The following is a 23779-nucleotide window of genomic DNA, read 5'->3' on the forward strand; positions in this document are numbered from 1 at the left end:
GCGTTGTAAAAGTTGTGTTGTAAAGTTTGTTTCCCTTTGTCATCAGTAGGGAAAGGCATTGCTAGGTACAGGCCAGGGTTTGTATCGCCCTGGGAATTGACATTATAGTTGTACTGTGAGTCGTCCCTGGGCTATGTGTCTAAGGGAACATCATAGGGTTTCTATGGATTCTTTGGTGAACCTGTGAGAGGTGGTGCATACGATCCTGGCAGTAAGGGAGGAGGATGTGGAGGATGAGGCGGAGTAGGACGAGGAGAAGCAGGAGGAAGGGGACGGGTTGTTGTCTTCGACTCTGTCTTTTGTGCCTTGGGGAGCCAGAGGACCTTGGCATTTTGTTCCTTGTAGGACAATTTCCTTTACTTGGGGATTGTGTCCTGAGGTTTGATGGGAATTTAGTAAAGATTTGCTTTTTGATTTGAAAAATTGGAGTATCGTAGATCAAGGATGAAATATGCATATGGATTTGTGAAGATTGTTACGGAACAACGGAAATGGGTGGGTCAAAAAGGTACGACACCCTGCTCTTAGGCGCAGACCCCAGAGACCATCAGTACAGGTCCAAACCCAATGGCGGAAAAAACCATATAACAATAGAGCTTACGCCCATGTGCATTGCAAGCTAAAGGAAGAGTAAAAACACCTCATGGTTCAAAAGAATTCTTCAAATAAAAACAAGCTGCAAACGCCCGAGCCCAACACTGGATGGCAGGAGTATGCAGAACATGTGCATCTATAGCCACACATGCTATGAACAGATAAAGTATGACGGCAGAAAATCAAGATGCAGATAAAGTGAAACAACAGATGCAGTCAAAGGGTTGTTCAACTTTTTATTGATTCATCGACATCTACTTTGTTAGCCTTAAAAATTGGAAAGGATGTGACAGTTCTCATGCTTCCAATCACAACAAAGCCACAAGGGAAGTGAAGGCTGATTAACATTCGAGCGACTTTAGAACCGCAACAAAGAAAATCAAAGAGGGGGTTACACATAGGAAAAATGGGATACACCTAAAGGACAAAGGTTGTGTGGGACACTAGTCTTGAGATTTGTCTGCTGAGCAAAGCATAGGGAGCGGAGTCAGACGAACTTACGAAACAGACAGGGAAAAGAGAGACAAACAAATAATACATATAAATGGAAGTATGTGTTAACTGCTACTGCGCTGCTTCTTCTGTAATGCCTTATTTTGTAATCTGATTCATCTCCTTTGATGCTAGTCTGTCTCTGCCTGTGGCGTAACCTGCTATAAATACTACTCCAAGGAGATCCAAGTTCTGTTCAACCTTTTTACAGCCAAGGCAAACTGTTCTGGGGAGTGCTGTGTATTATGAAGCAGAAGGGCTACGTTGTTCGGGCTGCAATGATATTATGGTCAGGTATTTTCTAGAATAATCACACATGCCTGACACATTTTTACAGCCAGAGTCTTTATCAGCGTATGGTGATGCAGACATCATTGCTTCACTCAACCAAGGAGAGTTGGAGTGTCCTGATAGTCAACTCTATTGGAGTGACCTGTGAAGTATAGGTGAAGAATCTCTTAATGCTGAAAGTAATGCGGCCCCTAAACATCCCCCAGCCTCGCTACTATCCTTTCTATCAAAATCTCCCTGGAACTGAACCTCTATGTTACTTTATCCCAAAGAGTGCAGGGAGTCCTTTTAAACTTTGTTCAAAAACCCAAATGGATCTATGTATTCTTATCTTTGCAGAACGGTTGAGGTTTACCCAGTTACTGTTGATCCAATTATAACTCCCCCTCCACTGTGTATTTATTTATCACCATCTTATAGCCAACTGCTTTTTTTCAGTTTCCGAGCCATCGTCCCCACTAAGCAAAAGACTAGATTGTTCTAGGTCCAAAAACGCAAGTCACTAATCAAAGTGCTACTGAGTGTAGCTTGCCGACTACAACGTTTTCCACATTTCGTTTTATTGTACTGCCCCTTTCTAACTAAACATTTAAAAAATAAATTAGATGAAACTAGAGATTAGGGGGAGTGTAAAGCGTCCAGTAGCAGAAAATCATAAATCAATTGAAAAATGAACTGGCTAACAAAGGTTGGAATAGTCTGTGTTGACAGTTTATCAAACGTAATAACAAGTAAAGCACCCAATTCTCCTTTAGAACCACCCTCTCTGCTTACTAAAAAGTACAAAACATAACCGTACCCGAAGGTCAAGCTACACCTCAGGGAACAAGGTGGGACTTCAAATGTATAGCAGGCTAAACCTGGAAGTTCTAAGGAGGCGACTCGAGTTAAACTCATGTAAGTTGAAATTCTGCAGGCTGGTGAACTCTTCTCTGAATGATGCCTCCTAGTTGCTTATAATGTTCCTTCCACTTTGATATCTCATTAAAAAATCTGCAAAGTTAGATACCCACAAACTAGCTCTCCAGATAGCTCTGTAGTTAGATCTTTGTGTATCAGTTAATTGATCACACAATGTATCTTTTAGCATCTGTATTTACTTTGGTGTAGCTAGTAGAGCAAGTCAAAGACATACACCCAAATGAAATCATTAATAAGTAAAAGTTGGGAAAATAATGTTTAGGGAATCTTTTCCATACAGTCTACTTATATACCTTTTTAGTAAATGTGCCAGTGTGAGGTATTTGTGTCAATGTTATTGTTGGCAATCTCATTCCAGGTCACAATCAACCAACTATACAGCCCTGATCTAGCAGTAGAGCCAGATAATGTCACAGGAAAGAAAACATCTCATTAAAAATACAAGATACCAGGCATTTTTATTGGAAGTATCAACTTTAACCAACAGACCGTTGTTCACAACACCATTTTTATTTGCTAAATCATGGCGTTGGACTTCCATCATTAGGAGGCAACTGCATCCTACTGGTAGAGACCCTGCTTATATTATCATCAGGGATGACAAAATGTTTGTTTTCAGCTCCTCTCTTGATCCTCTTCCCCATGCTACACCACTCATTTTCCTTCACTAAACATCTACCTGAAGTCAAGGTGTGCATTTTTCCTTTATTCTAAGGGATGCAATTGTGATTTATTGAAACAAATATGTGTTTGGGCTCTGTCCTACATTTTGCCAGTTTAGTGAGTTAAAGAAATTGTATCAATATATCCACCCCCCATGTAAATTCAAAATGTAATTGAAAATGTTAAAAGAAATGCACACCACCTTCCAGAAAAACCTGACACGCCCTTGTTGTTCCACTAAAGATACAGCATGCTTTCCTCTTTCGCATACTTTACCAACTGTGCCAGCCACCACTGCCCTCACTATGTAATATTTGTCAGTCACATCCCCCTTCTACCCAATGCCTAAGAGTTAAGCACTTACACAATGTGGCCTCTGCATTGAAGAGCCTGTTAGAGAATACAGATGAAGGCCAAGATGAACGAAATGGTTTGTGCCATTTAATTTTTCCAGATAAAAAGCATTATTATACAAAATGAAATATCTCTTCATTTTTTAAGAATACCCAGCCTAATACCTTTATCGTCTTTGAAGATATTTTATTTTCTTGGACTATTGTCACCAGATTATGTTGGGGATTACAAAGCAATAATTGAAACAGTAATAGATCAATAAAGCCAACGTGGCACGAATAATTAATGTATACATAAATCTGGTATGGAGTTTTGCACATTATATATTCAAATCTTATGATTATAAAATGGCTCAGACTGGACCCAAATAAATTAAACAAGATGAAATTGCTGAGCATTTACTATAAACTCTACCTTGGTACTGAACTGTTCGTGAAACCTACCCATTGATCCCAAAGCTAGTCATGTTTTCTTTGATTAACAGGCACACAGGTATTTGCAGTGTGCCTTCATAATACAAAATGTGGGAATTGAATTGTATTTTCCCAAAGAAATCTAGCAACCTGAACCAAGTAACTAGTAGTTTTGAAAGCCCCACTTGAATCTTCTTGTTACGTAAGCCTTCAAACATTTAACTTCCCGTATCGTTTGGCATTTAATGACCTATCCAATGCAACTATGAATCTAGCTGTGATGCAGAGCTTTCATTCATTTTTAAATCTCTTTTTGTTACAATAATTTATAAAATTGCATGCCCATCATTACATTTATATTTTCCTTTCCATGCCCTACCCTCTTCTCCTCCCTTGTCTATGCCTTGACTTAAGTCATGGCTATTGTCTGCTTGGTACTCAAAGGATTAATAAACCATGACTTCTTTGACAGATAAGACAAAAGCTCATTCACCACTGGATCACATGAATGGCTGACAGGACACAGAAAGGTTATTGTTTTCTATAACGGTTCTTTGGGGTCTCTCCGCATCCAGTTGCTTCACAGTTGAGAGCCCCTGGCTTCTTCCCCAGGCCAATGCTGCCCAGGAGATCTGGAAGCTCATGGGTGATAGCTCTTTCAATTTTCTCAAGGAAACAGCCTCCAATGTAGGAACACTGCTGCGAAAGAAGCTTAAAGTTGGTTATGGGATTGACACCAAAGAAGTCCTTGTAGGCCTCACGGTTGGGAAGGTCAAACTTGCTGACATTGGTCTTGGCCAGGATGGACTTGAAAATGAAGAACTTGTCTGGGTCATCAACGATGTCCTTGAAGACTAACTCCCCATCGCTAAAAAATGTCATCTTTTCTTTATATGTCTGCAGGTAGCGGTCAACCAGGAGGGCATGGATGCGGACCCGAATGGCATGCTGGCGAATGAAAGCAATTTTGTTCTCCAGTCTGTTTTCAATCACCTGATTAAGGTCTTCGAGAAGGGAGATCTCCTCTTTAAGGAACAGTTCTTTGTGTGTCTCAGGGTGGTAGTCTGCAGGCCAGAAGGAGCTGACATAGACTCTTGGTGGCTCTGTGACATTGATCAGTGGAGCCAAGCTCCAGAAGAGGGCACCATACACTCTCATTAGCTCTTGTGTTGCAAGACTGTCTGCTTTGTTCAAGATAATTCTGATTTGGGACTCACGACCCTTCAACTGGCGGAAAAGCATCTCCAACTCCAATCCAACATCTAGCTTTGTTGGGTCGAAGACTACAAAGATGAGGTCAGCTCTATCAATGAACCACTGGCACACATCATTGAATGGGTAACCTTTAACAAAGGAAGAGAAGATATTGAGATGATTAGAACAAAAACGTATTTAGTTACCAGTACCTAAAAATCAAATCCATTTATACTTCTGCAAACAAAATGGACAGCATCATTCCTCAAAATGTTTCAAGGCATTATAAGGCTGGCCAACATGAAAACAGAATGCATAGTAGAACACTGGGGTCCATATTGCTAGAGAATGTTGTTTGTATTATTTGATGTGCACCAATGATTTTACTGTATTTCCACTGATTACATAGATACCTTTGCTCAGGTTTGCGTGGGCTTTTCCGAGGACTTTCTATAGTGATTGAACTATTTAATACTTTACTAACCTCTTAATGTAGAGCTGTAAAATTGGGACTAACATCTGTTATTCGGGTCACAGATTTTACTGAAAGCACTACCCATTCTAGAAGGCCTAGGGGTTTGTAACCAGAGATTAACTGGGCCTGAATAATATCTGATACTAGTTGAGTACTAAAGGATGCTTTCATGTTTCTGGTAGGACTGTCTGATTTCAGACACAAGACTTAGGGCAGTGGCCAAATTCACCTTGCTGATGCTATCTGAACTAAGCAAACAGGAACAGAAATGAGTCCAACATTTAAGCATCAGTTTGAAATTCAGGAATATTATGAAAAAAAGAAAACAAAATGCGAAAATAAGTAACCTTATTAAAGTAACTTTTGACCTGGAAATTGAGTGAGGCGAAAGACTAATAACGTACAACCATTATGAAATGCTAAGGAGTTTAGATGAAAAACTGGAAAAATAATCATGGAATAAAATATCTTCAGTTGTGATCTATTCATGGGACTGTAGAGATAGAAAAGACAATCTCTGCTATACAGCTGTAGTACAACTGTTGCAGACAACCCTTACATCTCAATCCTTAAAAGTGAAAAACGAAAAAAATCTGGTGAACCTGTTGACTCATTCAGTGCATGTGATAATATATTTCTTATCCGATACAAGCTGAAACATATACAAGATGATTCTTTCACATTTGATGTTTATCGTGTTCCCAGAGAACGTCATCAGGAACTTGGGAATCAAATGGAGGAGAAACTGAATCAAGATTATGTGACCACACATTCAAGCTTTAGGGTGCTACCTAAACAGGTCTTTCTAGAACACACATGGATTGTAGACACATATAATTTCTTGTCATTCAGTAATCTGCAATAGTGTCTACAAGTTTCCACCACTGAATCATGGACAGACCTTCATAGTCAGACCTCAACAAAGGAAAGATCATACTCACACATAATTCTTCTCCTCTCACAGTTCCCTCCCATTAAATTGCTTAACAGATCAGATTTGCTGATACAGACGAGAGGAGAGAACCTGCATCATAGTCCAGCATTCCTAATCTTCACAGTGCTGTCCCATTCTTTTTAGGATGCAAACATAAGTATATGCTTATGATTGCTTGAAAGTTGTAAAGGGGGATCTGAAGAAGTTCCATGAGGACAGGTTATTCTTTCAGACAGAAAAGGTACTGCCTATGGGCTCTTCCAAAGGCAATGATCATTTGCACTATTACATTGCACCTATTTACCCCATGTTTGGCAGCTTGCTTGCTCAAGTCCTCAACACAGGTCTGTGGCCATTTATGTCGAATTTTCAAAACACTAACTTTTCGAGGTTTCTCTGAAGTTCTCAAAGGGAAATCAATACCGAGCAGACGCTGGTTTTCCACGGACTTATTGTCTGGATACTTATGCCAAATTATTAGCCACACAGAGCCCTTTCATTCAAGGAATTTCAAGCCTTCACAGCCAGCCAAAGGAATCGGACCCTGTTGGCCTGGTTCTGATACTTGGTACAGATCAGGACATTATTAGCAACAGTGAATTACCAGTGTTTTTTTGCCTTATAATCCTGCCAGACCTCAGAGTTAGCCATAGGACATTGGCGCTGATTCTATTGTTTTCCCTTGGAGAGTAGCCATTATTCCTGCTCCGTGACTGTGACACACAAGGCCGGACTGGGAACCAAAATCGGCCCCGGCAAAGTGCTCGGCCGCCCCCCCCCTCCCCACTCGGGGGGGGGGGGGTTGGAGGTGCGGCCGAGCTCTTTGCCAGGGCCGGTTTTTGGCCGATTTTGTTACAGGGCCGATTTTGCAGCTACGCTGCAAAAACGGCCCCCAGGGGCCCAAACCGGCCCCCACCCGTGCAGCGCCCCGGGGGATTGCCCGGTGCCCGCAATGGTCAGTCCGGGCCTGGTGACACACTGCGTCTTTCCTGATTTCAACAGATCAATCTGGCCGACCCCCACTACGCGGGACGCCTCCCCACATCTGTGGCTGTCCTCTCGTCCTGATGAAGACCCACCGCAACACATCAGTTCTGCGTTGCTAGGGTCGAAACGTTGACACTAAACCTGGTTCAGTCTTAGAGATCTCTGGGTCCCAGTGTGGAGCAATCTAGCCCTTACCAGAGAGATTTCTACAATTTTTGTTCTGACCATTCATGAGAATTGTATATATTTGTACATAGGTTCACAATTGTACATATTCACTTTGTCACCTGCACTGAGCACCGATGTCACGCTGAAACACTTGTAATGTAATGATGATACTTGTAAAGATGATACTTGTAAAGCGCACTGTTACCCCATCTCGGGGTGTCCTGGCGCTGAAGACCGCTGGGGAACCCGTCCTGGCTTTCCCTGTGAGATGGTCCCTTCTGGGTATCTCCAAGGTGAAACCAGGCTTCCCCGGCATCTGTGGGGGGCAGTTGTAGAGATGAGGCAAGCTTAATGCCCAGAGTTGCCGAGTGTGATCCCTGGTTAGAGTAGGCACCGAGGTGAGAATTATCGAGTCCGTTGACCCTGGTCCACGACCCTGCCGCGTCGGGAATCGAACCCTGGTCCCGGGGCGTTCTCTGCTTCCGGGTCTGCCGCCTCTAACCAGTGAGCCACACCACTCCACTGTTGTCACTTCCGAATTTCGTCTTTCTTGGACAGCTTGAACTAATGTACAGTCCTGATTATCTGATTAAAAATGTAATAATTTTCTAGCAAGTGCGTTGAGTCTTAATTTTTTTCATGGTGTTCTGATACCTGTTTTTGGGTTTGTTGCACACATTGCTTTGTCACTGGATTCTTTAAGTGAATATAAGTTTCCATAGTTCTAAATATTTTTAATGATCCTGTTCAACAAAGCAATTGTTGCTCCCCGGCAGAGCCATTGTAGTTCATTATATATTTACCCAGACTCTGAGGGACACTGGGTTACCCCATTGTGTTGACCGCCATAAAGACCATGGCAGATTGCTACTGTCAACAACAGCTAAAACTATCATTCAAAATGATGTTAGATTCTGTATTCATATGCTGGAGTTGTGACTCTAAAGGGGTCACTAAAGGTCAAAGTGCACAATCATGCTCATAGACTGGGGAAATCTATACCCCTAACAGCTAGTACTTAAAAAACACAAATTCCTATCTTAATGGTATTTATTTTATCAACCCACCACAATCAAAACGTGACGTGTACTAATGCCTAGCTTACTGGCGGGCAAATTAAAATAATTATCTGTATTATTACCTTACCAGAATTCAAGGTTGAAATAGTTATGTAGAAAGTGCAAATTATTTTACTTATTTGGTATTTTCAACTTAAGTTAAAGTGTGCACTTTACTTCACTAACAACATTAGGACTTGAAGATTGTGCTTGGGGAGCCCCCGACTCTGTGAAAATGTAGGACATACCTCTCTCTTGTTGTTTCCGATTTTCGATGATACCTGGCGTGTCCACAAAGGACACCCTCTCAAGCAGCTTGTGAGGAAACTCAATTCCAATAAGCTTCTCCAGGAAGTTCTGGCCAAACTTCTCCAGAGGAGAGAAGGATCGCGCACTGTCCGCTGCCATCACAATACCCTCAATGGTCTTCACTTTTGGCCCATGCATAAGGACGGTGAACTCAGAGGTAGTTGGCTCCGCACCTGCCAAAGAGAGAACCAAGGTCAAGAACTAAAAAACACATCATGATAAAGTTGCAGTACACCTCTGCTCCCAAAATCCAGCTACCTTTTCAGTGTCTGTTAGACAAAGAGCTTTGGACATGTACAGCACTACATTGCCTTTTGTCTAGGTTCACGCTATTCAAATACCACATACATACATAATAAGCATATCTGCCTCCTTCACACACAAACTGACGTCATCCCCCATTTCCAGATTAAGTAAATATAAGTGCAATATTCCTTATCATCCTTTCTTCTTTTTTCTTTTGTCCGTTATCTCTGAAAGGTACATAATATTTCAGAGAAAAATAAAAACAACCTAGAAGAGAAGGTAGTGGTATTGGGAAAAGGACGTAAAACTAGCAGGTCCATCAGCACGTATACCAATTATCTCACTGTAGAATTACAAACCATGGATATGCCCAGTCCATAATAGTACAGATTCATGTTCATGTGTTTACAGACTCAGGGTGTTTGGGTAGAATGGTGCCGGCAATAATATACCCAATTAACAACTCTGTAAACTATTGTAATGAAAATTGCAAATACAGCATGGTCTAAGATTTGGGTTAGCGATGACAATTTGGAATATGACAACGAGATGTACTTCTGAAGCCTCCATAACAAGCAAGGTATTCTGTATGGATGGGTTACTCCTATGGAACGCTTTGTAACCTACTCCGAACACATACGTACCTCAGAGAGGAATTGCTTTTGGAGGACTTGCTGGGACAGTTTCTGTGCTAAAGATATGCAGTCCAGCGGAAAGGCAGAATGCCTTTGACCTTGCTCTTCTGCCGATAGTAAAAGTGTTATCCACAGGGAAACAAGTCGAAAGCCGACTGCACACATTGTTGATCATGTCTAATCTAGTTATTTTTTATTATTGAAAATCTACCAGGAGCTAATTTCTACAACCTTATGCAGCAGTAATTTACCCTAGCAGATGAATAAAAGTCAGCAAGTCACTTGCCTTAAAACTTCCTGTAGTCACAATGTTTATCCTTAGGCAATAATGCATGCATCACACCAACTTATATGCCAGAGCCATGCTTCAGTCTTGAATCAATTGCATACTGAGATTGTGTAGCGTTGACCAATAGCCAGAGATGTTAAGTCACCCCCTGTACAGGGTTAATAACCTTATCACATACTCAAGAGTTGCTATAGCATTATTTGTCCACTTTCACTATCACAGCTCATGTTACCTGTGTACAGCTGGGAAGGGGATTCGTCCAACCCTAGAAGGTAGTTGATCATGGTGGATTTGCCAACACTCCATGGTCCAAGGAACAGCACCATTGGCTTTGAGGTGATTTCTCCATCTATGAGAGGTAACAAGAAGAGGCAAGAGTAAAACAAAATAAGCCTCTGTTTTATACCAGCCTTGACCTGACCCCAGCAAGCATTCCATAAAAACTAATGGAAAGAATTTCAGAATCTTAGGCTTTTGAAAAGCAAAATCAGAGTATACGACAACATTCCATCTCCACCAGTCAGAAAAACCCTTGCAGGTCAAAGCCAAAGCCTGAAATAGCGTGCATGTCTTTTGAAATGATCAAGCTTTGGTCATGCGGAATACTCCATATGGGGAGGAGGCAAAGATTACAGTCTCAGCTATCCCACAGCTGCTCATCAACTCTAGGCCCAAGGAGCAGTTTTAGTCAGTCTTGTTGCAAGCACTCTCCAATCACATCATTTTGCCTACAGTTAAGTTTATTTCTTTATTGGCCTGGAATAAGCTTGCAATTAGCAGCCCTAGACAACAAAGTTACTGGAGGGAGAGAAGATCCCCAGCTACAGTGCAACCAACTAATATATTAAGAAGAGAGTGGCTAGTCAGAAGAACCTCAACATATTCCTATTCAGGGCTTCCACTTGTGCCCTGAAGAACAAAAATGGACAAGCCACAGAAGATGTATACAATTGGCTGATGTTTCTTGAGTCACTATTCCAAATCATTGGGCTGTACTATACTCCACAGATAAACAGCACATAGCTATTTTATTCTCTTAAAGCTGTTTCTGCAAGAACTACTGTTGTTTTAGACCCCTGACAAAGAGGATTCCTATCTTCTCCTTCTACCACATTAATTGTAGTGACACTGATCCTGCAAAGCCTCCTGTTCACAGTTCCTTCTCTGTCACACAGCTATACAGAATTTGTGACATACAACGCATGCCTCCTGTTAAACTGTATCTACATACAGGTTTACATATTGTACTTAGCTTCTTTATCGTCTCATTCCATCTTATCACAAAGTAGACCACAGATATACTTTGGGACCTCTTCTCTGCTCATGTCCTATAATTTTCTCCTTGTGTCTTTTCGTCATCTCCATACTCAGTGTGTCATGTCTACTCCTCTCCTAATTTACTCGTTTCATTATATCAATAACATAAATCCACACTTGCCTCCTCACATAGTGATGAAAATTAAGAAAGAAATTTGGGAAAATGTATAGATAGTCACTATTCACGTCTTCTGTCTCTTCAACAGGACTATATAGCACTGTGGTCAAACCTGGTGTCTACAAATGTTATCATATCATCATGTAACCAATCCATCACGGAGGGAATGCACGAGAACAGTGACATCTCCATTTCCATATAATTAATTATAAAATCTGTTTCTTTACTATTTACTAGAAAATTTGGATCACTCAAGGCCATTCCCAAACCGATTCACTGTCTTGCCTTCCTAGGCTACAACTTCACCCAAGGTCACAGCATTTCTATGTCCTGTCAGCAGCCTCTCAACTGACTGCCACGTTTCTTACACACAGAGCAGCAAGAGCAAGCCTGTAGCTGCAAGTCTTCCAGTCTTCTCTTTCCATTCTTTCAACCCAGTTTACGCAATCTATTTCACTTCTCTAATTCTAGTTTGTACTTACAAATGCAGCTAGAGCTGCTCAAAGGCTACTTCTATTCCATGAACAATGTGTTTGCAACAACTAATAAAAGGGTTTTTCTCACTGAAGCCAGCCTACTAGACAATTATAAAACAATTCCACTGTGCCAAATTTAAATTCAAGTTTACAATGTTTGTGATTTAATCATCTTCAGGATTACTCTGATCTTAAGTATGACCATGTACCCAACACAAAGATTAACACTATAGTATCCTTCAACCATTAAAAAAAAAAAAAACATTCTCCACCTTCATCATAAATTAAAATGTTAAAATCCAATATGTTGGGGGTGTGGCTTGGCCGGCGAAGATGGTGGTCATGTCTTGATCGCGCTCTGGCCAGCCCCGCATAATCTTGTACACTGATCCTGCCTATCCGACCTAGCATCGGTATGAACACAGATCGAGTGCCACTGGGAAGTTGGGTCATCCTACTGAGTGAGCCCTGAAGTGGAGGAAGGGAATATATGATTATACCACGATTTCAATTACCACGCATGGCTTTACCACGCGAATTTTAGATCGCAAGTGGCTTTACCATGCTGGTATTTACAACGTAGGATTTTACTACGCGTAGAAACGTCTTACCTGCACGTCTTTCTCTACGAGCCCTTACTTCCATCCTCCATGGAAACAAGCGTCAAAACACGTATACCAAAATAAAAAAAGGACGGCTTTTTTGACGTACCCGTCTTTGGGGGAGTGGCTCTTTCCTTTTTCTTCTAAAATTATGTTCGTTTTTTTTTAAAGTAACCTGCTTGTTTTTTTGGGGGGGGGGGAGACCCCCCCCCGGCTCCCCCCCCCAGCCCCCCTCCGAGCCCCCCCCTCTACCCCCCCAAGCCCACGCAGAACGACTTGAAAGAATACCACGTCTCCCCCCCAGCCCGTGGTAAAGACGTCGTGGAAGGCACCCTCGTTGTAAAGACGTTTGCGTGGTAAGTGTCACGTGGTAAACGTTAGTAGTGGTAATGCCTTCGTGGTAAATGATGTTTCCCGGAGGAAGGTGCTGCAGCGAGGATCGGAGCGCTCATTGCGGCCGCGGCCTGAGGGGGAGGCGCACTGCGTGAAGCCTGGGACTCTCCTGATTAGACCAGACGGAGACGGAGACGGGGCACGGGCGACAGAGCGGCGGAAGAGTAGGTCGCGAGACTGTCAGCGTCCCCCGTGACTACCTGGCAGAGAAGAGCCCAGGCGCGATAGCCGGGAAAGTCTCACACACGGAGGAGTACTGCGACGAACGTCGGTGGCAGAATCGGGCCACGGAGGTAGGAGCTCTTGGCAGTGGTGACGGTGGTGAGCCGGCGGCCATATTGTGCAGCCCGGGGCGGCCGCGCATACATCTGCAGCTAGGAGAGGGTGATTGTGGCACCAGGGACCCACGCGCTAATAATTGTGGGATCCGCGTTGACTGCTGCTCCCCTGTGTTGTTCGATCTCCTCCTGGGTCTACCGGCTGTGATACTCGGCGGCTGTGCTGGGCCACGGGGGGAGGGGAGGGGCAGTGCCCCAGAGCGGAGGAACACCGGAGGGCCCGCCTGGATGCGGATCGGGTCTCTGGAGCTGGTTGGACGGGACAGAATGGTGTCTGGGGCCTGTCTAGAAGCTGGGTTTGGCTCCGACGCTGTCCCCCTTGGTGAGGCTCAGGCCGGCGGGCAGCCGCTGGTTTTCACCACTGCTTGTGGTGTGGACCGTCATTTTGGGTCTCTGCTGCGGCACTGAAGGAGTGACTGCTAGTCCCAGAAGTGGGCGAGACTCCCAGTGATAGCGGGGAAGGTGCAGGCCCCTGGAGTGGACGTGGGGCCAGGGATCCCGCGCAGGAGTGGGACGGCTGGATACTTTTTGCCCCCTCACTCCCCCCCCCCCAGTTCTCCCCTCGTTAGGGGCTAGGGCCTGTTGGGGGCTCGGTGGTAGGGTCTAGCTGCAAGACGGAGGAGGGGGTGTGAGACCGTCCTGGAAGTGAACCACGTGGCGGCGAACTTGGACCGCGCCTGCCTGCTGGAGTAACTCGCATCTGACGCCCTTGGGTGCCTGTGTGGAATGCCTTGCTGACAGTCATGACGGAAGATAAGGGCAGTGGGAGCCAGACCAAACAAGGCCCAATTGACAAGTTCACCGGGGCAGGAGCGGCGGCAGGAACAGCGGGATAGCAGGGGCAAGTGCCGGATAATGCGACACTCCTGGCCGCCATTACCCAATCCAGGAATATGCTCGACACCAAAATTGGGGCAGTCGGCTCCGATGTAATGCTGCAGCGAGAAGATGTGCACAACGCAGTGGCGCACATTACGGAGGCTGAGACTGGCATCTCGGTGGTTGAAGTTGATGTCACTACCCTGAAGAAGAAGGTGGCGGCCATGGAGACAATCCAAAAGGGACTGGCGATGATTGCGGAGGATGCCGAGGGACGTGCCCGGCGCAACAACCTCCGCTTTGTAGGATTCCCGGAGGGCTGCCAGGGGGACAGCGTGGAGCGCTTCCTGACACAGTGGCTGAAGGGCTGGCTCCCCCGATGTTCTCTCCCGCTGCTTTGTGGTGGAACGGGCACACAGGGCGCTTATGCAGAAGCCCCCGCAAGGGGCTCGCCCCCAACCAATCATAGCAAATCTCCTGAATTACTTGGACTGCAACACTATCTTGAAGCAGGCCCGAGCCAAGGAACCCCTTATTTATAATAGTACACGCATCCTTATATTACTGGATTACATGTGACTGGTGCAGCAGCAGCGGCAATCATTTCTTGCAGCGAAGGCCCGCCTCCGGGACCTCAAGCTCCCGTATGCCCTGTTATTTCCAGCCCGCCTGAGAGTGGGGTACCGCTCTCATACGCACTTCTTTGATTCCCCGGAGGAGGTTTTTAAATGGACAGATGAGACTGTGCAGATGCGAGTCCATACACCACCTGGTAGGGAATCGGATTCATCCTCGAGCGAGGTGGCTCGGAGGGGACCCCGGGGCCAGCTGACGGGAAGTAGGAGGTCAAGGTCCAGGCGTCGTTCTCAATCCAGCATCGCCCTCTCATGGGGGTGCTCTGCTTCTGAAAGACAGGCCTCGGCAGACTGATCCTTGGGTTTCCTTTGGGCTGTGGGACCTCAGACTGTGAACTAATTGCCGGATAGGCTTGGAATCCCAGCTGGTTTCTCTGCCACGCAGTTGTTGGCGGGGGAAATGCCCGCGGGGCATGGGTGGTCAGTTGGGGATCCATTGGGCGGTATGGTTCCTGTCTCCCGGTTGGGGATTCTGCTCCTATCCGACTGCGACAGATACTTCAGTGTTTGTGAGGGATGGAGTGGGGGGGGGCAGTTATGGGGTGAGGGGTTGTTCTTGTTTTTAGATTGCGCGTCCACAATCAGTTCTTACAGATTAGCACACACACCGAGGAGCATCCATACTCGTCAAGGTCATAAATGCTTATTGGGATGTCCGACACAACGGGCGGGAAGAGGGTGGCCCTTGGTGCCCTGAGCATTGTAAGTTGGAACGTACGCGGAGCTCTGGACAAGATTAAACGTGGGGCCATATTGCAACAGGCCAAGCGAGCGGGGGGCGACATGCTCCTGCTACAGGAAACACACTTAATGGGCACTAAGGCCCTGTGTCTGTAGAGATATGGGTTTCAACACATTTTCCACTCAGGCTTCATGTGAGGTTTGCGGGGAGTGGCGATATTGATTCACCGCAGGGTCCCATATATTCCTGAGAAACACTGGTCAGACACCCAGGGGAGCTACATTTTTATCCTGGGCAAAGTTGGGGAAGACACTCCGACACTGGGCAGCGTTTATGCTCCCCCGCCATTGCAATGGAACTTAGTGGAACTGCTTCTGAACATCTGGGCGGATATGCCAGACACGCTCTCACTCGTGGGAGGGGACTGGAATGACGTCATGGTACTGGGTCGGGATAGGTGGAGGAGTGGGGGTGTTGTAGAGAATGTTCCTCCCACAAAATTATACTCCCTAGTGACGGGACTTGATTGGGTAGACGTCTGGAGGTACATTCATGGACCCCGTCGAGAATACACATATCTCTCCACAATACATAATTCATTCTCGAGACTCGACTACCTTTCCGTCCCCAGGGTGATAGCGCACAGGGTGGCGTCGACTGACATTCTACCCAGGGGCTTGCAGGATCATTCATCGGTGGCCCTTACACTTCAGATAGGTCCAGGGCGTCAGCCACTCAGATGGCGCATGTCGGTGTGGCATCTGCAGAAAGAGGACTACAGGGAGAATCTGACCGAAGCTATAGATCCCTATCTGACAGTCAATATAGGATCTGTTTCTTCTGCTGCGGGACTGTGGAAGGCACTAAAACCCACGCTGAGAGGGGTGGATATTTCCTGGTGTGTGGCGACGCATGGGGAGTGCAAGAAGGAACTGTTGCATCTAGAGGCTGAAGTGGAGGCGCTGGAAGGTAGAAGCCGGGAGGCGGAGAGCGGCCCAGTCAGACGGCAACTAATATTGGCTCAGCAAAACTATGCAGCACTACTGCTGGACGAGGCCCGCCAGGCTTGGCTGGCGACGCGTAGCAGGGTCTATCAGTGGGGGGGAAAATCCAGCAAAATGCTGCATCGACTGTGCCAGGGTGCCTTTCATTCCCAGGCCCTGCCGAGAGTTCTGGGCCCAGCAGGGGTGCCGCTTATCGAGCCCCCAGCTATTGCAGAAAGTTTTGCTACATATTATGAGGACCTCTACGCACCGAAAGAATGCCTTACAGCCGCCGTCTTAGCTAAATTCATTAGACGACCTACCACCGAAGGCCGTTTCTGGTGAGGTGTGGGACCGACTGGATCGGCCTTTGACGGATGAGGAGTTGGGCACGGCTCTGGGGGAACTGAACCGCGGGAAGGCTCTTGGACCGAATGGATTCCCCAGCGAGTTTAAAAAAAATGTTTTTGTACAGCTGGCCCCACACTTTAGACCGGTGGTGGAGGAGGCGCGGGAGCGTGGCTCGCTTCCTCCGGAAGGCTTGCGGAGGTGGTGGTGTTCCTCAAACATGGCAGACCTACGGAGCAGCATGCATCATATCGTCCCATATCACTCCTGAACGTGGAGGCGAAGGTCTTGGCTAAGGCATTGGCCAACCGGCTTCTACCATACATCTCCACTCTAGGGCACCTCGACCAGGCTGGGTGCATGTCCCAGAGGGCGACCCGTCATAATATCAGGCGGGCACATGTGGCAGTGGCGGCCAGCGGGGAGAACCGGCGGAGCTCCTGTTGGCCGACATGGATAGGGCCTTCGACTCCGAGCTGGATGTATCTATTCACCTAATTGGGAACGCAATCTGGCTCCAGTGTGGGACCGTACCCGGGAAGATCTTAAGGTGTGGCCCCGCATGCCCCTGTCCTATGGCAGGTCGGCAATTTTTAAGGTGATGGTGCTTCCCCGGCTCCTTTACCAGTTGCAGAACCATCCAAACCAAATCCCACCTGATGGTTTCAGCAAGTGAATGCAGCGCTGTGACAGTTTCTGTGGGAGGGGGGAAAGGTAAGGGTGGCCTTGCACACATGCTTCCTGTCTACCTTCTGTGGGGTTCTCGCATCATCGGATGACCTTTCATACTGACCTGGCATATGCTGTTGAGCAGCAGCTTATGGGGCGCCATTCCCTCCATACAATACTATACTCCACACCACTTCGCTTCGGAGGTCATTGCCGTCGGCCACGCAGGTAGTATTTCTGATCTGGAGGCAGGCTCTGCGCCGGATGAGGTGGTTGAATACCTTGACCCGTGAGACCTCTCTTTGGGCTAACGGGCGCTTACCTCAGCTGGCAGCACTGCAGGGCTTCCATGGATGGGACGCAATAGGCATCTCAGTTTTGGGGAATGTTATAAGGGTTAAAAATCAATGAGAGAGAGAGGGAAATCAAACAAGTACACTCTTGATCCCCCTGTTAGACTAGTATAAACAACGAAAGAGTGTGATTCACAAAAAAAGAGATATAGAGCATGGAAGAAAGGAAACAAATTCAAATATTTGTTTAGAAGGCCCTCACTCACTACCCTGGGGGTGACATGCTTCATTACTGGGCCCCACCGGGTGAAGCCGAATGCCTCCCCGGTGTGCTACAACACCAGATTTACTGCGGAGCTGGGTTTGTGAAACAGTAGGTGAAAAGTGGTGAGACTTAAAAATTACCATACTGTGTCTTACAAAAAAAGTTTATTAAGTAGCCAATCTGACATATTAAAAGTATGTGTGGGGAATTTTACCAAATAAATTTGTTTGGCTATTCCCACTCAAAGTGGGGTCGACATGTTTTTGTCCTTGTCGTTTAATTTACTGGGCTTTCATCAGGACCATGGGAAACCGCTACCTACAATTTAGGCACGCCATCGCCCCTAGCATAGTGGGCCTGGAATCTCTACCCGACTCTAATCCTCATAGAAGTGAAGGTCTTCATGGGGGACCTCCCGGATCGCAAGATCTCCCGCATATACCAGACTTTGGTCATTTACTTTTCCCCCCAGCCTACAGAGGCTTAGGAATGCATGGGAGGCGGACGTAGGTGAATTGGCGGAGGAGGACTGGGCTGAGGCCCTAGCGGGCCCGCGAGGGGCAGCGATAGCAATGCACCTACGGCTAGTGCAATTTAAGTGCTTACACAGGGTGTACTTCACCACAGAGCACCTGTGGAGGGCGGAAATGATTGCCTCTCTCGAGTGCCTCTATTGTCATCGGGAGGACGGTACGCTTATACACACGGTCTGGAGCTGCCTCTCATTGAATGGCTTTTGGAGAGGGATATACTCCTGCATCTTTGAGGTATTGGGTTGGGAGTTCCCCTGCACGCTGCGTTTGGCCCTGCTGCATGTTATGGAGGGAGTGGGGGGCAATATTTACAAACGCCATCTTTTACAACTAGGCCTAACATTAGCGTAAAGGGATATCGCCAGGGCCTGGAAGGCACCTAGGGCCCCATCGGTGGCTGCATGGAAAAATGGGCTTGATTTTTGTATGGGGCTAGAACAACCCATTTTCCTTGCCAGGGGGTGCCCGCACAAACATTACAAGATATGAAAGAGGTGGGCGGACTACCGGGGTCTAGAATTGGACCCGCCACAGGACATAGAGGCACGCTTGCCAGACTAATTCATATGCATTTCTTGGATGATGGTGGCAGGTGCGGGATGGCTCGGAGGGACCAGGATCCCCGGGTGTGAAGTTATGTGATGGATAGGTTTATGTGGCACAGGCGCAATCCGGGGTGAGGGGGTAGTTGGGGGGTTTGTTATAATGTGGTTCGCTAATATCCATAAAAGTCAAAGTCATTATCACTGTATATTTGATGTGTGCAATTGTCTCTGGAGTGCAGAGCTCTGTAGTTTATGTGAAACTAGACAAATAAAATGTGTTTAAAAAAAATCCAATATGTTATAAAATGGAAACAAAAATCAATTAATTTCATCCACTTATTGTAACAGGCAATACAAACAACTTCTAGCCCTGTATACATGTCACGATTCGTTCCCTGCACTCTCATGCCCACCGGAGGAGGGGTGCGTAGTGTCACTTTCCTGGGTTGTAATAAGCGTCCAGATACTCCTGTGCATGCATATCCTGACTTCCATCCATTTGGTCACTACTCACTGCTTTGTCTCCACCCCTGCAGGCCAAGGATGGCTGAAGGAATTCAGCTCACCTGTGGCTGGCTGCTGCTAGCCTACTCACACCTGATGCATGTGATTACTGTGAGCTAGTTTAAGCCCCAGCTCTGTTCAGGCCAAGGTTGGTCCTTGTAGTGTGTACCAGTGAGACCAATCCTTGTTTCCAGTATTTCATGAGCTTTTGACATCCCTGTTTCTAGTGTTTCCTGAGCTTTTGATATCTATGTTTCCAGTGTTTCCTGAGCTTTAGTTATTCCTTGTCCCTGAGCTGTTGCTGTTTCATTGTTCCTGAATTAGCACTACCTGCAGTGCTACCTTTACTCCTGAGCCTCAGCATTCCTTGTTCCTGAGCAGAAGCAGTTTCCCATGGTTCTGAACTAGCATTGCCTGCAGTGCTGCCTTGACTCTTGAGCTTTTGCTCAATTCTAGTTCCTGCTCCAGTCCTGCCATCAGTGCTACTTTGTTTTCTTGATTGCTGTACCAGCACTATTCTAGTATACCCTTTTAGCCTTCCCTTCTGTATATCTTTTTCCAGTCCCTGCCTTTCTTCCAAATTCTTTGGTTCCAGTTCCTAGTTTGCTGTCTTTCTATTCCTGCTGTCTTGCTTCTATTACCTTGTATGTTCGCTACTTGCTTTCTGCCAAGTGTGCCCAGTGATTTCCTTCCTTTCTTCTTAAGCACTCCCCCTTGCTAGCTCATTGACTATTGTGCTTGTATGTAGTTCTACTCCCTTGCTTTTACTGCCTTGTGTGTTCCTGTTTGATCACCAGGATCTGTGGGCACGGATGTATGACGGTGCGACGCGTACCGTCACAACTCGTGCTTTTACAACGCGTCTTTAACAACGCAAGTCGTTACAACGACTTGCGTTGGGGGGCGCTTATAGTGAATAGTATAATTTACTATTCTAACACCAGTCCCCGTGGATACTAGGGAAGGTGTTGGAATAGTAAATATACTATTCTTTATCCTCTAGCGCCCTCCAGTGCAAGACGCGTAGCAGGGTCTATCAGTGGGGGGAAAAATCCAGCAAAATGCTGCATCGACTGTGCCAGGGTGCCTTTCATTCCCAGGCCCTGCCGAGAGTTCTGGGCCCAGCAGGGGTGCCGCTTATCGAGCCCCCAGCTATTGCAGAAAGTTTTGCTACATATTATGAGGACCTCTACGGACCGAAAGAATGCCTTACAGCCGCCGTCTTAGCTAAATTCATTAGACGACCTACCACGAAGGCCGTTTCTGGTGAGGTGTGGGACCGACTGGATCGGCCACTGACGGATGAGGAGTTGGGCACGGCTCTGGGGGAACTGAACCCCGGGAAGGCTCTGGGACCGAATTGATTCCCCAGCAAGTTTAAAAAAAATGTTTTTGTACAGCTGGCCCCACACTTTAGACCGGTGGTGGAGGAAGCGCTTGAGCGTGGCTTGCTTCCTCCGGACTAGAGGCTTGCAGAGGTGGTGGTGTTCCTCAAACATGGCAGACCTACGGAGCAGCATGCATCGTATCGTCCCATATCACTCCTGAAGGTGGAGGCGAAGGTCTTGGCTAAGGCATTGGCCAACCGGCTTCTACCATACATCTCCACTCTGGGGCACCCCGACCAGGCTGGGTGCATGTCCCAGAGGGCGATCCGTCATAATATCAGGCGGGCACATGTGGCATTGGCGGCCAGCTGGGAGAACCGGCGGCGCTCTTGTTGGCCGACATGGATAGGGCCTTCGACTCCCTGAGCTGGATGTATCTATTCGCCTAATTGGGAACGCAATCGGGCTCCAGTGTGGGACCGTACCCGGGAAGATCTTAAGGTGTGGCCCCGCATGCCTCTGTCCTATGGCAGGTCGGCAATTTTTAAGATGATGGTGCTTCCCTGGCTCCTTTACCAGTTGCAGAACCATCCATACCAAATCCCACCTGATGGTTTCAGCAAGTGAATGCAGCGCTGGGACAGTTTCTGTGGGAGGGTGTAAAGGTAAGGGTGGCCTTGCGCACATGCTTCCTGTCTACCTTCTGTGGGGGTCTCGCATCATCAGATGACCTTTCATACTATCAAGCCTTGCACCTACTAGTCCTCAATGAGTGGTGGTATGGTGACAGGGGAGACCTGGCATATGCTGTTGAGCAGCAGCTTATGGGGCGCCATTCCCTCCATACAATACTATACTCCACACCGCTTCGGAGGTCATTGCCGTCGACCACACAGGTAGTATTTCTGATCTGGAGGCAGGCTCTGCACCGGATGAGGTGGTTGAATACCTTGACCCGTGAGACCTCTCTTTGGGCTAACGGGCGCTTACCTCAGCTGGCAGCACTGCAGGGCTTCCATGGATGGTACGCAATAGGCATCTCGGTTTTGGGGAATGTTATAAGGGTTATAAATCAATGAGAGAGAGAGAGGGAAAGCAAACAAGTACACTCTTGATCCCCCTGTTAGACTAGTATAAACAACGAAAGAGTGTGATTCACAAAAAAAGAGATATAGAGCATGGAAGAAAGGAAACAAATTCAAATATTTGTTTAGAAGGCCCTCACTCACCACCCTGGGTGGTGACATGCTTCATCACTGGGCCCCACCGGGTGAAGCCGAATGCCTCCCCGGTGTGCTACAACACCACTTTTACTGCGGAGCTGGTTTTGTGAAACAGTAAGTGATAAGTGGTGAGAATTAAAAATGACCAGACTGTGTCTTACAAAAAAAGTTTATTTAGTAGCCAATCTGACATATTAAAAGTATGTGTGGGGAATTTTACCAAATACATTTGTTTGGCTATTCCCACTCAAAGTGGGGTCGACATGTTTTTGCCCTAGTCGTTTAATTTACTGGGCTTTCATCAGGACCATGGGAAACCGCTACCTACAATTTAGGCACGCCCTCGCCCCTAGCATAGTGGGCCTGGAATCTCTACCCGACTCTAGCCTCATAGAAGTGAAGGTCTTCATGGGGGACCTCCCGGATCGCAAGATCTCCCGCATATACCAGACTTTGGTCATTTACTTTTCCCCCAGCCTACAGAGGCTTAGGAATGCATGGGAGGCGGACGTAGGTGAATTGGCGGAGGAGGACTGGGCTGAGGCCCAAGCGGGCCCGCGAGGGGCAGCGATAGCAATGTGCCTACGGCTAGTTCAATTTAAGTGCTTACACAGGGTGTACTTCACCACAGAGCACCTGTGGAGGGCGGGAATGATTGCCTCTCTCGAGTGCCTCTATTGTCATCGAGAGGACGGTACGCTTATACAAACGGTCTGGAGCTGCCTCTGATTGAATGGCTTTTGGAAAGGGATATACTCCTGCATCTTTGAGGTATTGGGTTGGGAGCTCCCCTGCACGCCGCGTTTGGCCCTGCTGCATGTTATGGAGGGAGTGGGGGGCAATATTTACAAACGCCATCTTTTACAACTAGGCCTCACATTAGCGAAAAGGGATATCGCCAGGGCCTGGAAGGCACCTAGGGCCCCATCGGTGGCTGCATGGAAAAATGGGCTTGATTTTTATATGGGGCTAGAACAACCCATTTTCCTTGCCAGGGGGTGCCCGCACAAACATTACAAGATATGAAAGAGGTGGGCGGACTACCGGGGTCTAGAATTGGACCCGCCACAGGACATAGAGGCACGCTTGCCAGACTAATTCATATGCATTTCTTGGATGATGGTGGCAGGTGCGGGATGGCTCGGAGGGACCAGGATCCCCGGGTGTGAAGTTATGTGATGGATAGGTTTATGTGGCACAGGCGCAATCCGGGGTGAGGGGGTAGTTGGGGGGTTTGTTATAATGTGGTTCGCTAATATCCATAAAAGTCAAAGTCATTATCACTGTATATTTGATGTGTGCAATTGTCTCTGGAGTGCAGAGCTCTGTAGTTTATGTGAAACTAGACATATTGGATTTTTTTTTAAACAAATTTTATTTGTTATAAAATGGAAACAAAAATCAATTAATTTCATCCACTTATTGTAACAGGCAATACAAACAACTTCTAGCCCTGTATACATGTCACGATTCGTTCCCTGCACTCTCATGCCCACCGGAGGAGGGGTGCGTAGTGTCACTTTCCTGGGTTGTAATAAGCGTCCAGATACTCCTGTGCATGCATATCCTGACTTCCATCCATTTGGTCACTACTCACTGCTTTGTCTCCACCCCTGCAGGCCAAGGATGGCTGAAGGAATTCAGCTCACCTGTGGCTGGCTGCTGCTAGCCTACTCACACCTGAT

The 23779-nt window shown here is 46.8% G+C and overlaps 1 protein-coding gene across 2 annotated transcripts in view; it reads right to left on the bottom strand.

Annotated features, from left to right (window-relative positions):
* Window positions 1-816: 816 nt before the first annotated feature.
* SRL (sarcalumenin) overlaps window positions 817-23779 on the bottom strand; it is a 212675-nt gene continuing 189712 nt past the window's right edge. For both annotated transcript variants that reach the window (XM_086941387.1, XM_086941386.1), the window contains 3 exons: window positions 10256-10372; window positions 8793-9026; window positions 817-5071 (listed from right to left, as the gene is read on the bottom strand). In XM_086941387.1, the coding sequence (XP_086797513.1) occupies window positions 4260-5071; window positions 8793-9026; window positions 10256-10372 (1163 nt within the window). In that variant the 3' untranslated portion in view covers window positions 817-4259. The remainder of the gene's footprint in view (window positions 5072-8792; window positions 9027-10255; window positions 10373-23779) is intronic.

The sequence above is a fragment of the Lissotriton vulgaris genome, chromosome 10 (genome assembly GCF_964263255.1).
Source record: "Lissotriton vulgaris chromosome 10, aLisVul1.2, whole genome shotgun sequence".
In the NCBI taxonomy this organism is placed as follows: Eukaryota; Metazoa; Chordata; class Amphibia; order Caudata; family Salamandridae; genus Lissotriton; species Lissotriton vulgaris.